The sequence below is a fragment of the Psammomys obesus genome, unplaced genomic scaffold, assembly GCF_907164565.1.
Source record: "Psammomys obesus unplaced genomic scaffold, mPsaObe1.curated_primary_1811, whole genome shotgun sequence".
NCBI classification, from domain to species: Eukaryota; Metazoa; Chordata; class Mammalia; order Rodentia; family Muridae; genus Psammomys; species Psammomys obesus.
This window is the reverse complement of record NW_026586816.1, coordinates 9,658,819-9,672,659: the sequence shown is the minus strand read 5'-3', so window position 1 is coordinate 9,672,659 and position 13,841 is coordinate 9,658,819. Positions and strand designations below refer to the sequence as shown.

Below are 13,841 nucleotides of genomic sequence, written 5' to 3'. Positions count from 1 at the left end.
AGCTCACCTACAAAGAAAACACGTAAGAGATGCCAGGTCTCTTAAGAACTCTGTCAGGAAAGCAAGGAATGATATACATCAAGCCCTGAAATAAAAAACTGCCAACCAAGAATGCCAAGTCTACACAGTGAGTTCTAACCCACGTAGAGCTACATGATGAGACTCTCAGTAAAGATAATAATAATTTGTAATAATTCTAAAAACAGCATTTCAGTGATACGCAAACCCTTTCAAGTAGAGAACAACCCCCACTTGGGGTGTGGGGCCAGCTATGGCAGCTACACTAACAAGCTGTCTCCCATGGACTTCACCTGATTCCCAATAGAAACTGGTAAGGAAAGAAGTATCTTTTCAATAAAGGGCAATAAGTCATTTTAAACCCAGAAAAAAATTGAGTAAATGCTGACCCCTAACACACACAAAAGTTAGTCTGAACGTGGTAAGAAAACCAAATGCTCAAGGTAAAAACAATGAAAAATAATAATAAAGAAAATAAGAGAGACTGGCTTTCTAACTTCAGATAAGTACAACTTTTTAAAATACAATAACCCGCTGGTTTTAAAAAAAAGAGAGAGAGAGAGAAATAACTAAATAACTCAGCAGGTAAGAGCACTGGCTACTCTTTCTGAGCACCTAGGTTCCATCCCAGCACCCATATAGCTTACAACCATCTTTGAGTCTAACTGCAAGGCATCTAATGCCCTTCTCTGGCCTCAGTAGGCATTGCACACAAGTAGGGTACAGACATACATGCAGGCAGTCAAAATATCCATACACAGTAAATAAAGATGAAAAAAATAAAAGTTGATTCCTTAAATGCATTATTATAGAAAACCTGCTCACCCAAAGACAGCATTAACAGAATGAAAAAAAAAAAAAAAAAAAAAAGGAAATTACAGCTTGGAAGGAAATTTCCATCATATATGTATCTGACAGGATTTTTATCTAGATATACAAAATATATCTAAAAAGCAATAAAAAAGAATATTCAATAAATATGTTAAAAAGTTGTAAATGAAAACTTTCAACAAGAATGTCTAAAGATTGTATAGGTAGAAGAAAAAGTACTTTAGTATGATTAATCATAGGAAAACTCAAAACAATACAAATACAGAAATATCAAATTTGCTGAATTTCAATAATAATCAATATTTAAGAATTAGCGAACTGTAGTTACTGAAATGCTCATATACTGTCTAGTGGGAATATAAGTGCAGAGACTACTTTGAAAACTAGCAGCAGCCACTAGCAAAGCATTAATACACCTTAATACTTAGGTCAACTCACAGGATATAGTCAGAAAAAGTTAGTGCTTATTTTTCCAAGACATTTGTAAAAGAACACTCTCTATAACTTTATTGAAAATGGTCTAAGACCAGAAACTGCAAATGTCTCAAGTGACAGTAGGTGAAATAAGTTACAGACTTCAAAGCAAAATGAAATGACAAGCAATAGAAAAATAAATTACTGTGGCAAAAACTGTGGATAAATCTCACATGCATATTGAGAAGAAAAAAAAAGAGAGAGAAACACAGTTATCTTATTCCACTCACAGCGAATTCAGGAGACAAATTGGTTCAAAACCACATCTGCAGGTGGGGAGAATCAGCAAGTGTGCACTAGCAAGAAGCATAAAGAGCCCTTCTGGCCTGTGCCAATGTTCTGTGTGGGAGGCTGGGAAGACAGGTGCTCCCAGAGGACAGAGCCTTCAGCTCCTTTAACCTGACTGACAGGTGGTTGTAAACTGCCGAAGACTGCTGGGATTAGACCTGGTCCTCTCTGAGAGTAGTACACACTTCTGGCCACCAAGCCATCTCTCTAGCCGGATGATCTAAATCCTAACAAGATGACATTTAATGCTGAGATCTCAGATGATCTTCAGGGTATGCCACAATTCCAAATAAGCAGGCTCTAATACTAGAAAAAAATTAACTAACCAAAAGTAGGGCAAACAGAAAAAAAGAGAAAGAGCTAAGATGTAGGATGCAACCAAAACCTGCAGCCCAGATTGAAGGTGCATCTTATCGCATAAAAACATTCAGATTAAAAAGTTTTTCCACTTCAAAAGCTATAATTAAGAAAACTTCCCAACAGTACCCTATTCTTTGTGTTTTTTTGTTAAATCCAGATAGAGTCAAATTGACTACTGAGAATAGCCATCACACCAGAAGATCAGAGTAAAAGATTTTTTTTTTTCCTGAGGCAGGCAAGAAGAGCATGAAAGTCCTTTCCAAAGCAACGATTTTCATCAAGAAATCAAGCACTGGGATTTCAGTTAGAGAATATTGATAAGAGCACTCTTAGCCCAAAGTGATATAGAAATATATGTAAATTTTTTAAAATGATGGACAGAAATGCCTCTGGAATGTTTATCTTATACCATAAGTTCTTTGCTGAAAATGAAGTAAATGATGAAAAATTACAGCTACAAGATTCTGATTTAAAAAGAAAAAGCTCCCGCAGTGGCTGGGTATTTATCGCAAACCTAAAACTCTAACAGTCAAAAGACAAACACAGGGGTAATCATGAAATCATGACGAGCCTGGGTTGCAAAGCAAGCTCAAGGACAGTCTAAGCTACATAAGATTCTCCTATAAGAAAGGAGGAAGGAAGAAAAGGAGATAGGGGAAGGAAAAAAGAAAAGAAAGGAATTCTGTTTCATTAAAATCTATTCATGTGGGCCAGTGAGATGACTCAGCAGGGAAACATGCTTGCCACACAAGGCTGATGAAATGACTTAAGCCCCAGAACACACATAAAAATATGGATGGTGGCATGCATCTGCAATCTCAGTGTTCCTGCCATGAGATGTGAGGTAGAAACGGCAAAACCAGCTCGAAGTTCCTGTGACAGGTAGCCTCCAGTGCACAGTGTGATAGAAATCATGAGAAAGCCTTCCTAAGCCAAGGGGCAAGAGAACACCAGCACCTAGGTTTTCCTCTACCTTCCACATGTGCACAGTGTGTGCTCACTTACATATCATGCACATAGAACAACATTCAATTTTTAAAACAACCATACTCACAAACCATAGCTCTACTATGTAAATAACTCAGATTTTTTTTACTGGTTAATAACCAGAGAAAAACAGAGATAAAAAGGAAACACATATGGAATAAAAAGTAAATTTTATTGGTATCACCTAAGATGTATTAATGTTAATACTTTTCAAATTGCAAAGTTAATAAACTATTCTAAATTAACTATTAAATGTCTACAATCTCTTTAAGGACTAGAGAAGAGTAATGGACTTCTAACCAAACTTGGACACTGCTTTATTTGTTACGTTTGGTTGTTGTTGTTGTTGATGTTGCTTGTCAGTGTCAAAATTCAGAGCCAGGACCTTGTAGAAACTAGGCGAGTGATCTACCAAATAAGCTACAGCCCTAGCATTCGTTGTTTTCTTTAAAACTGTTTATACCTAAGATTTTATGTTCTTGATTTGGTTAAGGAGGAATAATAACTGTTTCAACTTCCCCATATTAAAAATATGGGACTAAGCCAGGCATTGCTGGGTGGCGCACACCTTTAACCCTAACACTTGAGAGGCAGAGGCAGGCGAATCTCTGAGTTGGGAGCCAGCCTGGTCTACACAGAGAACCCCTGCCTAAATTATCATTAATTAGTCAATTGATTAATTAACTGACTGGAAATGAGTCTGCAGAAGACATGAAGTGGTAACAGATGCAGTTGTTCAAACAATAGATATTCTATGTCAAAATGCCCACATACCACTCAGTGCTCCAACTGCTCCGAAATTTAAGGATTTTCCATCCATTATGCTGGCATCACACTCAATTTCTCCTAAGAGATTTAGATTAGATCCCATTCCTGCATTTGTAAAAGGAGAATCCTAAAAAATAAAACAAATTTAAATTCTATTAGTCTTAAAAAAGAATTAATGTCAGTCCTTCATAAGCCCTTCTAGAAACTATAAGGAAACAGAACATTTTCTAAGACTCATGCAGATGTCAGTATGTCTCTAAAATAGTATGAGAAAATTAGAGATCAATATACTTTGTAGATACTAACATCAAAATCATTGAAGAAACAAAATCAAAACAAACCAGCACAATATAAACAAGAGTTTTGTATCATGAACAAAAGAGATCTCAGAAAAGCAAGGTTGGTTTTAATGTCTTGAAAAATAAAATTAATCAAAATAACCCATGTTAATAAAATAAGGGAATCGTTAGGAGACATACAGAAAGGGCATTTAACAAACTACAGAAACCTTTTCATGAAAACATGCACAATCAATTAAATAAGGATGCCAAAACAACTCATAAAAAAAGAATAATCCTTTCACTCAAGTGCTGGGACTAGACATCATGCGTAAGAAATTACAGCCAGTAACCATGTAACCAGCCAGTTACATGGTAAAATGCTGTCTCAGTCTTAAAAAAATCTTAAAAACTGAATTACAAAAAAAACAAAAAAAAACAAAACAAAAAAAAAAAACTGAATTACATAGTGGTTGTTTTTTTTTGTTTGTTTTTTATCAAAAGCACAAGCAATATAAAAAAATAAATAAACTGCAATTTAGCAAAACTAATTTTTTGTCTGTTTGTTTGTTTTGTTTTTCAAGGCAGGGTTTCTCTGTGTAGCCTTGGCTGCCCTGGACTTGCTTTGTAGCCCAGGCTGGCCTCGAACTCACGGGCATCTGCCTGTCTAAGCCTCCTCGAGTGCTGGAATTATAGGCATGTGCCACCTCACTCAGCTAAAACTAAAATCTTCTATGTTTCAAAGGACACTAATAAAAAAAGGAAACAGAATGGAAGAAAATGTTTGCAGGCCAAAACACATACGATGAATGACTTCTACTCAGAGTTCATAAAAGTTCCTCAAACTTTTTTAAATGGGAAGGGGATATAAATAAACATTTCTCCACCGATATATAAATAACCAATAAGAACATGAAAAGATGTTCAATGTAATTTGTCATCAAAAAGGGTAAATCAAAACCACAATGAAATACTATTTCACACCCACAAGGATGGCTATAATTAGATAATAACATATGTTGGCAAGGACATGGAAAAATGAGAGCATGCAGACACATCTAAAAAGACTGTGAAAGGTACAGCCAATCTGAAAAACATCTAGTAGATGCTCAAGAGTTTTAGTTGCTTTTTGTTTTGTTTCTTTGGTTGGTCGGTTGGTTTACTCTGCTGTTTCGAGACAGGGTTTCTGTTGTAGCCTTAGCTGTCCTGGAATTGAGACCAGGCTGGCCTGCCTCTGCCTTCTGCATGCTGGGATTAAAGGTGTACGCCACCACCACTCGGAGGGCCTCAGAAGTTTAACAGAGTTACCAAGGAATCCAAAATTTCCACTTGTGGTATATGTAAGAGAACTGAGAATATATGTCTACCGAAATAGGCATATATATATATATATATATATATATATATATATATATATATATATATGCAGCATTATTCAGTGACAAAGTAAAAACAACTCAAGTACTGCCAAAAAAATACATTAAACAAAATATGGTATCTCTCCATAAGAAAAGTATTAATCAGCAACTCATAACCAAACCTTTGGCAGAGTGCAGGGAATCATATGAAAGAAGGGGGAGTTAGTATGACCTGGAGAGGACAGGAGCTCCACAAGGACCAAATATATCTGGGCACAGGGGTCTTCTATGAGACTGTTTCTTCAACTAAGGACCATGTATGGATATAACCTAGAACCTCTGCTTGGATGAAGCCCGTGGTAGCTCAGTAACCAATTGGTTTCCCATAGTAAGGGGAACAGGGACTATTTCTGACAGGAACTCAATGGCAGGCCCTTTGACCTTTCCCCCTCTCCCCACCCCAAGGGAGGAGCAGTCCTGCTAGGCCACAGAGGACTTTGCAGCCAGTCCTGAAGATACCTGATAAACCAGGGTCAGATGAAAGGGGAGGAGGTCCTCCCCTATCAGTGGACTTGGAAAGAGGCACGGTGGAGATGAGGGAGGGAGGGTGGGACTGGGAGGGAATGAGGGAGCAGGATGCAGCTGGGATACAGAGTTAATAAAATATAATAATAATAATAATAATAATAAAAATTAAAAAAGAACAGTATTAATCAGCAACAAAAATAGAGTGAAATATTGATGAACAATGCAAACTGGAAGAACCATTTTTAAAAATAATTATGCTAAGGAGAAAGAAGCCAGACACAAAAGGCCATATAGGCATCCCAATTATATTAAACTTGAAAAATAGGCAAATCCCTAAGTAGAGTAGAAGCATAAGAGGAAGAAAGGAAGCAACTGCTAAGGGCTAAAACGTTTCGTTCTGGAGTGGTAAAAATTAAGGAAACTGGGCACTCGTGCTAGGTAAAATGTTATAAAGACACTATGAACCAACTATTCACAAATATGAGTTATATCTCAAAAAGTCACATAATGCTGGGAGACGGAGCTCAGCAGGAAAAGTATGTGCCACGAATGTCTGGCCACCTGTACGCAATTCCCAGAACCCATCGTTGAGAGAGAAGCCTGAGAGCTGACTGCCACAGCTGTCCTCTGACCTCCACAGGCTTCCTATGCACTCATATGTCCGTATCCACAACAAATTTTAAAAAGTGCAGTCATGAAGGTGGGGGACTACAGGGCAGAGGAAGGGATAGAAATGACTAAATACGCTGCACTCGAATATGAAGTTCTGTAAACGTATATTAAAAATGCATTTTAGATTCAGGGTTCTATTAGCTCCAAATTAAGAATAGTAGAGAACGAGTAAAAACTGAACAAGAAAATTAGCGGCAGGAAGCCATTCTCCACTACTTAGCAAGTCTGAGACCAGCTTGAGTTTACATGACACCCTGTCTCCAAAGGGCAAGAACAATGTTAAAATGGAGCCATAGTCAAAGTAAGTTTAGAGATCTAGAGCGGTGACTAGGCACTTAGGAGCATTTGTTGCTCCTGCAGAATGCCCAGGTTAGATTCCTAGCACCAGCAGGGAGGCTCACAACTATTCGCAACTCCAGTTCCAGGTCACCCAATGCCCTTTTCTAACCTACACAGGCAGTAAGCACACACAGTGCACAGGCATGTATACAGGCAAAACAAAACAAATAAACCTAAGCTTTAAAAAGTTTAAAGCTGTAAGGTAGATAAAGCATAAAGGCCTAGAATTGGGGACGAGTAATGTATCTGAAACCTAAAGAAAAACAACACTACTGCATTTAAAAGTTAATGAATATGCTGAGTGATGTTAGGGAAGCCCATATCATACTCAAAGTCCAACTAAAAACTATGGATGAAAAGCGAACAATATAAAATCTTACAATGAAATGGCAGGGAGACAAATCTCAAGGCTTATTTGACCTTCAACAAAGGAAGAATTTAGTTTACATTGAACACTCTCAGAGTTATTGCATAAGACCTCATCCCAAAATAGCAATGTGATCAAATATAAAAAGTGCTCACACATCAAACCGTTAAGGCAATCTATAAAATGATGTCAAGTTGGGTGCACTCAATAGTACTAGAAAAGGAGGACAATTCTGGATCCACCTAAAGCTTACCCAATATTCAAAGTTATCTACCAACTTAAGCATTTTCCTAGACTTCCACCAGATCTAAGAAACATTACCGTGACAGTGACACACAACACAGCCACTATAACAGCCATAATTAAAGAGACTAAGTACTAGCAGGAATGTTGAGCAACTTGAACCCACATACTACTACTAAGAATGCAAGTAAAAAATCCTTTAACAGGCTTGTCAAAGTTCAGCATGCACTCACCAGACTCAACAACACAACGCGTAATTACACAGCCAAGAGAGATGAACACATAACTGCCTTAAGACTTGCATTCAAATTGATGTGACTTGATTTGATTTGGTTTTGGTTTTTTGAAAAAAGGATCTGATTATGTAGGCCAGGCTGGTCTGAACAGGTATCTCCTGCCTTAATGTCCCAAGTGCTAGGATTTCAGGAACATATCACCATGCAGCTTGACATGAGATTTTGTAGAATTAGCTTTCTATTCAGGAAAAAGCCAGTAATTCTTTAAAGCGTGTCAGACCCAGTCATTCCCTTGCTCAGACTTAGCCTGAAGCCTGAAATCCTAACTTTCAAGGCTTCCCTGACCCTGCAGCAGTTCACAATCTGTAAGTTGGGACTCCTTCGGCAAACCTCTATCTCCAAAATATTTACATTATGATTCATAACAGCTGCAAAATACAGTTATGAAGTAGCAACAATAATATTTTTATGGCTGGGGTCCCCACACGATGAAGAACTGTATTAAAGGGTCACAGCACTGGGAAAGTTGAGAACCACTGTCCTCAGAGGCAGGCCCGTTCTTCCCTCTTCCAAGTGTCTCCCTTCTATTCTCTAACAAGAGCCCCTTAGGACCCTGAGAGCGCCTCACCCAGATCTCAATCTGTTGCTCATTCATCTCTTTGAAATGCTGAGCTTAGTAGGAGTTCTGGTGAAAGGAGAGGGCCAACTGACACAAGGTGTGCACACACACACACACACACACACACACACACACACACGTAAATAACTGATAGTGACAGGGACAGTGCACGGTAACAAGAATTAACAAGCACAAGTAGACGGAGAAAGGTCAGTAGAGCACTTTCCTCTGAAAGCTCTCCTAGCTCCTCATGGCCCTTTGCTCTCCACTCTCTGCTCTACTGTCATCATGTCAGAGGGCCCCTCCTGACTAACTCAGCTACACTGCCACCTTCACAGCATTTTCCCATCTAGGTGACAATCCCTCTCACTACCTTACTATTTTTTGAGAGCACTGGCAAACCTGAATTCATGATATAAACTCAGATATCTGCCTGCCTCTGCCTCCCAGTACTGGCTTTAAAGGTGTGTGTGACTTAATCCAACCTAGTCACTGGAGAGGAGGGATCCTCAATTGAGAAAATGCCTTTTACGGATAGACTGTAGGCAAACCTGCTGACACTATCTTAATTGGTGACTAATGGGGAGAGCCAGACCCCTATGGTACCACCCCTGGGCAGCTAGCCCCAGGTTCCATAAGAAAGCAGGCTGAGCAAGTCACAAGCTGGTGAGGAATCACCTCCGTGGCCTCTGCATCAACATGTGGCTACAGGTTCCTGCCCTGTCTCTGTCCTGACTTCTAAGACAAACAGTAATATAGAAAAATAAGCCAAATAAACCCTTTCCTCCCCAAATATTGTTGGGCATGGTGTTTCATCACAGCAACAGTAACCCAAATTCAGACAACCCTAACTAAGATAGAGTGCATCACCACACCCACTTACATCTTAATTTCTCTTGTTAATTCTTCCCACAGAGCATATGGCCCTTTGTCTTTTTAGCTGTTGTATACCATAGTCTAAAGCAATGTTTCATTCAAACATGACAAATGTTTGTAAAATGTCTAAATAGCAGTTAATTACAATGAGGTAAATTAGAATAATTATTACTGTGAGTTATTACGCATTAAGCGAGCTAGATACTAATTCTTGCATGACATTCTTATAGAAAAAATTCAGAGAACAAAACAAAACAAAAACAAAGCTTCAAATAGCAAGATCCCTTTGAATGGGATGGAAGAAGTGGCAAGCCAGGAGTTCCTCCACTGCCATGACAGGGGAGTATTTTCCTACAGTAACATGTGGCAAGATCCAGCCAAGTGCTGCAACACTTTACTTTTTCACTAGAAACAACCTGCATTTTCTATTGAGTGTTCTTTGATGAAAACATAAAATAAGGACAGTTTGCACAGCCACAGGGTGCACTGTACCTTGGGGGATTATTATGCAAATTCTATGAACATCTCTTACAGATTCAAGTATATAAAAAACAAAACAGCACAAGGTCATTTTATATAAACTGATTTATATCTGTCCAATCTCCAACATTCCTCTTAGTGGAACTCATATATCTATTGATCAATCACTAACAGGTTATACTTTTTACCCATTCAAATTAAGTAGTCTACTGAAATTATTTTAATGACTGCCTCTATTGGCAACCTAGTAGCTTTACTCATCTTAAAGTAGTCAGTAGGAAATGTCTTAAAGCAAACTTCGATGAATCTCTTGTAGGAGAAAGAGGGGGTGTAAATACAATGCGCTCGGTGGCACAGAACCTGCCTAGTGCATGCAAGACACTGGGGCTGGATTCCCAGAATAGAAAAAGAAAGAAAGGAGAAAAGGGAGGGTGCATGTTCCATTACAAACTTTTTTAAAGTAAAGTAAGAAAAATGCAGCTCCAGACCAGCCTGAGCTACATAATGAGAGCCCATCCCAAATGGGGGGAGGGGTTAATGCATTATACCTATCCTAGCCAACACTATTCCAGAAATTATCAATTCTCTAGTACTTCCTTATTGGTTCATAATATCAATAGAATGAAGGAAAGGTGGCCAAGGAAACTGAGCTACTGACAAAAAAAAAAAACAGTCAAAACAAACACAACATGCACACACACACACCCCCATTTGGGGACATATTTTACAATCAATGAACAAACACAACACACATGCACACATGCACACACACCATTTGGGGACATATTTCATAATCAACTAAGCTCAAATTTTCAAGAACTAAATGATTGAAAGTTTTCCCATTTAAAAACTTTTGTGGTACTATGAGTTAGGATTCATTCATTCAACAAATATTTATTGGGCACCTATTGCCAGACAATTTTTTTTTCCTGCAAAGGGCCAAATATATTAAATGATTCAGACTTATGGACCACACAATGTCTCAGCTACTCAACTCTGCCACTGAGGTAGAAAGGCAGCCAGAAAAAATACACAAATGAGTGAGCATGGCTGCCTCCCAAACACACTGCATTTGTACCCTGACATTTGAACTTTGTGTAATTTTCTATACAATGAAATATTAGTTTCCTTTTGGTTTTATTTCAATCTTCTTAAAAACTAAAAACCATTACAAGTTTACAGAGCATCAAAAACAGGCAGAAAGCCCTTTTGGCTTTTTGACCCAAGTTTGCTAAATAGTGAGCTAAACCACAAAATAGTGGGCTAAATACACAAAACAAACTACAGTCTTCCCAACAAGCACTCTCAATTCCAACTATCAGAGGCATCTGTTAACAACTTAAACACAGAAGATGGAGGTAAACTTCAGCAGGAGACCAGTTCTTTAACACTGTCGAGGCCCTGGTTTCCATACTCAGTACCAAGAAAAGAGAAGTTGCCAGGGCAGGGAAGGGAAGGAAACACAACTGTGCCATAGTACCTGAAGAGGACAAGTTTCAGAACACTTCCGCCACACGAAAACCCTTAAATTAAGTGGCATTGGAACTGAGGCTGGTGTTCAGTGGTAAAATGCTTTCTTAGCATGCAAGGGTCTGAGTACAATCCCCAGTACGACTTAGGATTATGAAGAGAAAGAAAACGTTTAGGAACCTTGACTGACACATCTGTTACACATGTTGGCTCCTGCCTGCAATACTCAAAAGGCTGAGATAGGAGGAATACGCATATTCAAAGACCGATTGACAGGGCTGGAGACAGCGATTAAGAGAAACTGCTGAACTGGCACAGTGGCGCAATCCTGTGATCCCAGCACTCAGGAGGCAGAGGCAGGCATATGTCTGTAATTCAAGGCCAGCCTGGTCTACAAAGCAAGTCCAGGACAACCAAGGGTACACAGAGAAACCCTGTTTTGAAAAGAGAGAGAGAGATTGCTGCTCACAAACCATCTGTAATTCCAGTTCCAGGGAATCTCACAGCATCATCTGGCCACTGAGGGCACCAGCCATGCACAAGATATATACATACACATGCAGGCAATGCCCAAACACTTTATATATACAGAGAGATCTGGGATAGACTGGGTTACACAATGAGCTGTCTCAAAAAGCCAAAAATGATGTCAAACACAGTGGCCCAAGCCTATAATCTTAGCACCCAGGAAGGTGAGGCAGAAAGGTCTACATGAGTTCAAAGCCTAAGACAAGACAAGACAAGACAAGACAATACAATACAACATACATACTTAAATAAATAGGTGTTACACTGTATTGTTAAATAAAAGACAAGTAAAACTCTGTACTTATTCACGTATAGATGCATTTTTCAGTTGGAATATTTTTCAATCTGCAACTAGTTGACTGCAAAGATTCAGAAATCACAGATACATAGGCTAATAATAAATTAGGCGGCATATTAGACAACAGAAAATACAATAATGCAAACCTAAAATAGAAAATAGGTCAAATAGCTGAACAGAGGAGACAAACAGACCATAAAAAGTATCCATATAGTTTAGTCTTTCTTTTGTTTCTTCTGCCATTATTTCAGACTTAAACCTGCAATATAATCCAATACTCAAGAGCAGTGAGATGGCTCAGTGGATAAAGGCACCTGCCATCATGTCTAACAACCTAAACTCAGTCCCCTGGATCCATGGGATGGAAAGAGAACTGATTCCCACAAGCAGTCCTCTGACCTATAGATTGCATGGCACATGCATGACAACAAAGAAAATCACATATAAATAAACAAAATTTAAGTAGTGTAATAAGCAGAAGATAAACAGTTCTTCTACAACCTTGAGTTATCAGGAAAAAAATGTTAAATGGGCAAAGGACTTGAAGTGACACCAATAGGTATTTTTCCCAGAGAAATACAGAATGGCCTAACAACACATTAAAAAATAGGTATCTTTAACATTTTTCTTTTCTTTGTGGGGGGTGTTTTGAGACAGGGTTTCTCTATGTAGCCTTGGCTGTCCTAGACTTGCTTTGTAGACCAGGCTGGCCTTGAACTCAGAGATCCGCTTACCTCTGTCTCCCTGGGTGCTGGGATTTACAGGCGTGTGCCACCGCTCTAGGCATGAACATCATTTCTATTACCCAACTTAAAAAAATGAAAAATAAATAAATAAACTATGATAAACCAATTCTCATCCAAAAGGTCATTCTTAATGACAGGAAAGTAGAAAAAAATGTAACAAGACAGTTGGAAAGCAATTCTTACATAGTGTTACTGCAACGAAAAACTGGTTCATCCTCTAGTTCTGGAAAACAGCTTGATGATTCCAAAGAAAGTTTAAAGTACAGAAAGTCTACCTACAGGTGAATATACAAAGACAACTAAAATCAAGTATTCAGTATCTGTGCAGGGCTGTTCAGAAAAGGGCGTCCACAACAGCCCACAGCTGGATGCGTGGATGAAAGTTCTGTGGTGTTTACAAGAACAATGCTGAGGGCCTCCAAAGGGGAGAAAAGTGCTGACAGGTGCTGCAACGTGGGAGCACCACAAAGCACTGTGGAGCATGAGGGCAAAAACGTTATGATTCCAGTCATATGAAAAATTCAGAACAGAGAAACAACAGACTATGAGCCGCCAGCTGGTAGAAGACAAGAGAATAAAGGCATGAGGATTGTTTACAGAAATAAAAACATTTAAAAGATGGAAAACTGTATTACAAAGTACTATGAACATGCTGAGAGTTATTAAGTTCTCTTTTTTTTTAATCTGACTGCTGAGGGGGCCCTTGAATTTTATTTTTAAATTTTTTTATTTATTACAATTTATTCACTTTGTATCCTGGCTGTAGCCCCCTCCCTCAAGCCATCCCAATCCCGCTCTCCTTCCCTCTTCTCCTCCCATGCCCTTCCCCAGTCCACTGATAGCAGAAGTCCTCCTCCCCTTCCATCTGACCATAGCCTATCAGGTCTCATCAGGACTGGCTGCCTTGTCTTCCTCTGTGGCCTGGTCAGGCTGCACCCCTCCTCTGGGGGAGGTGATCAAAGAGCTAGCCACTAAGTTCATGTCAGAGACAGTCCCTGTTCCCATTACTAGGGAGCCCATTTGGACACGGAGCTGCCATGGGCTACATCTGTGCAGGGGTTCTAGGTTATATCCACG

At 39.0% G+C, this 13,841-nt stretch overlaps 1 protein-coding gene across 1 annotated transcript in view; it reads right to left on the bottom strand.

Moving 5' to 3' along the window:
* The window catches only part of Tasp1 (taspase 1), a 187,710-nt gene that overhangs the window by 142,360 nt on the left and 31,509 nt on the right, over positions 1–13,841 (bottom strand). Inside the window, exon 5 of the mRNA XM_055602612.1 lies at positions 3,733–3,853. Within this exon, the coding sequence (XP_055458587.1) occupies positions 3,733–3,853 (121 nt within the window). The remainder of the gene's footprint in view (positions 1–3,732; positions 3,854–13,841) is intronic.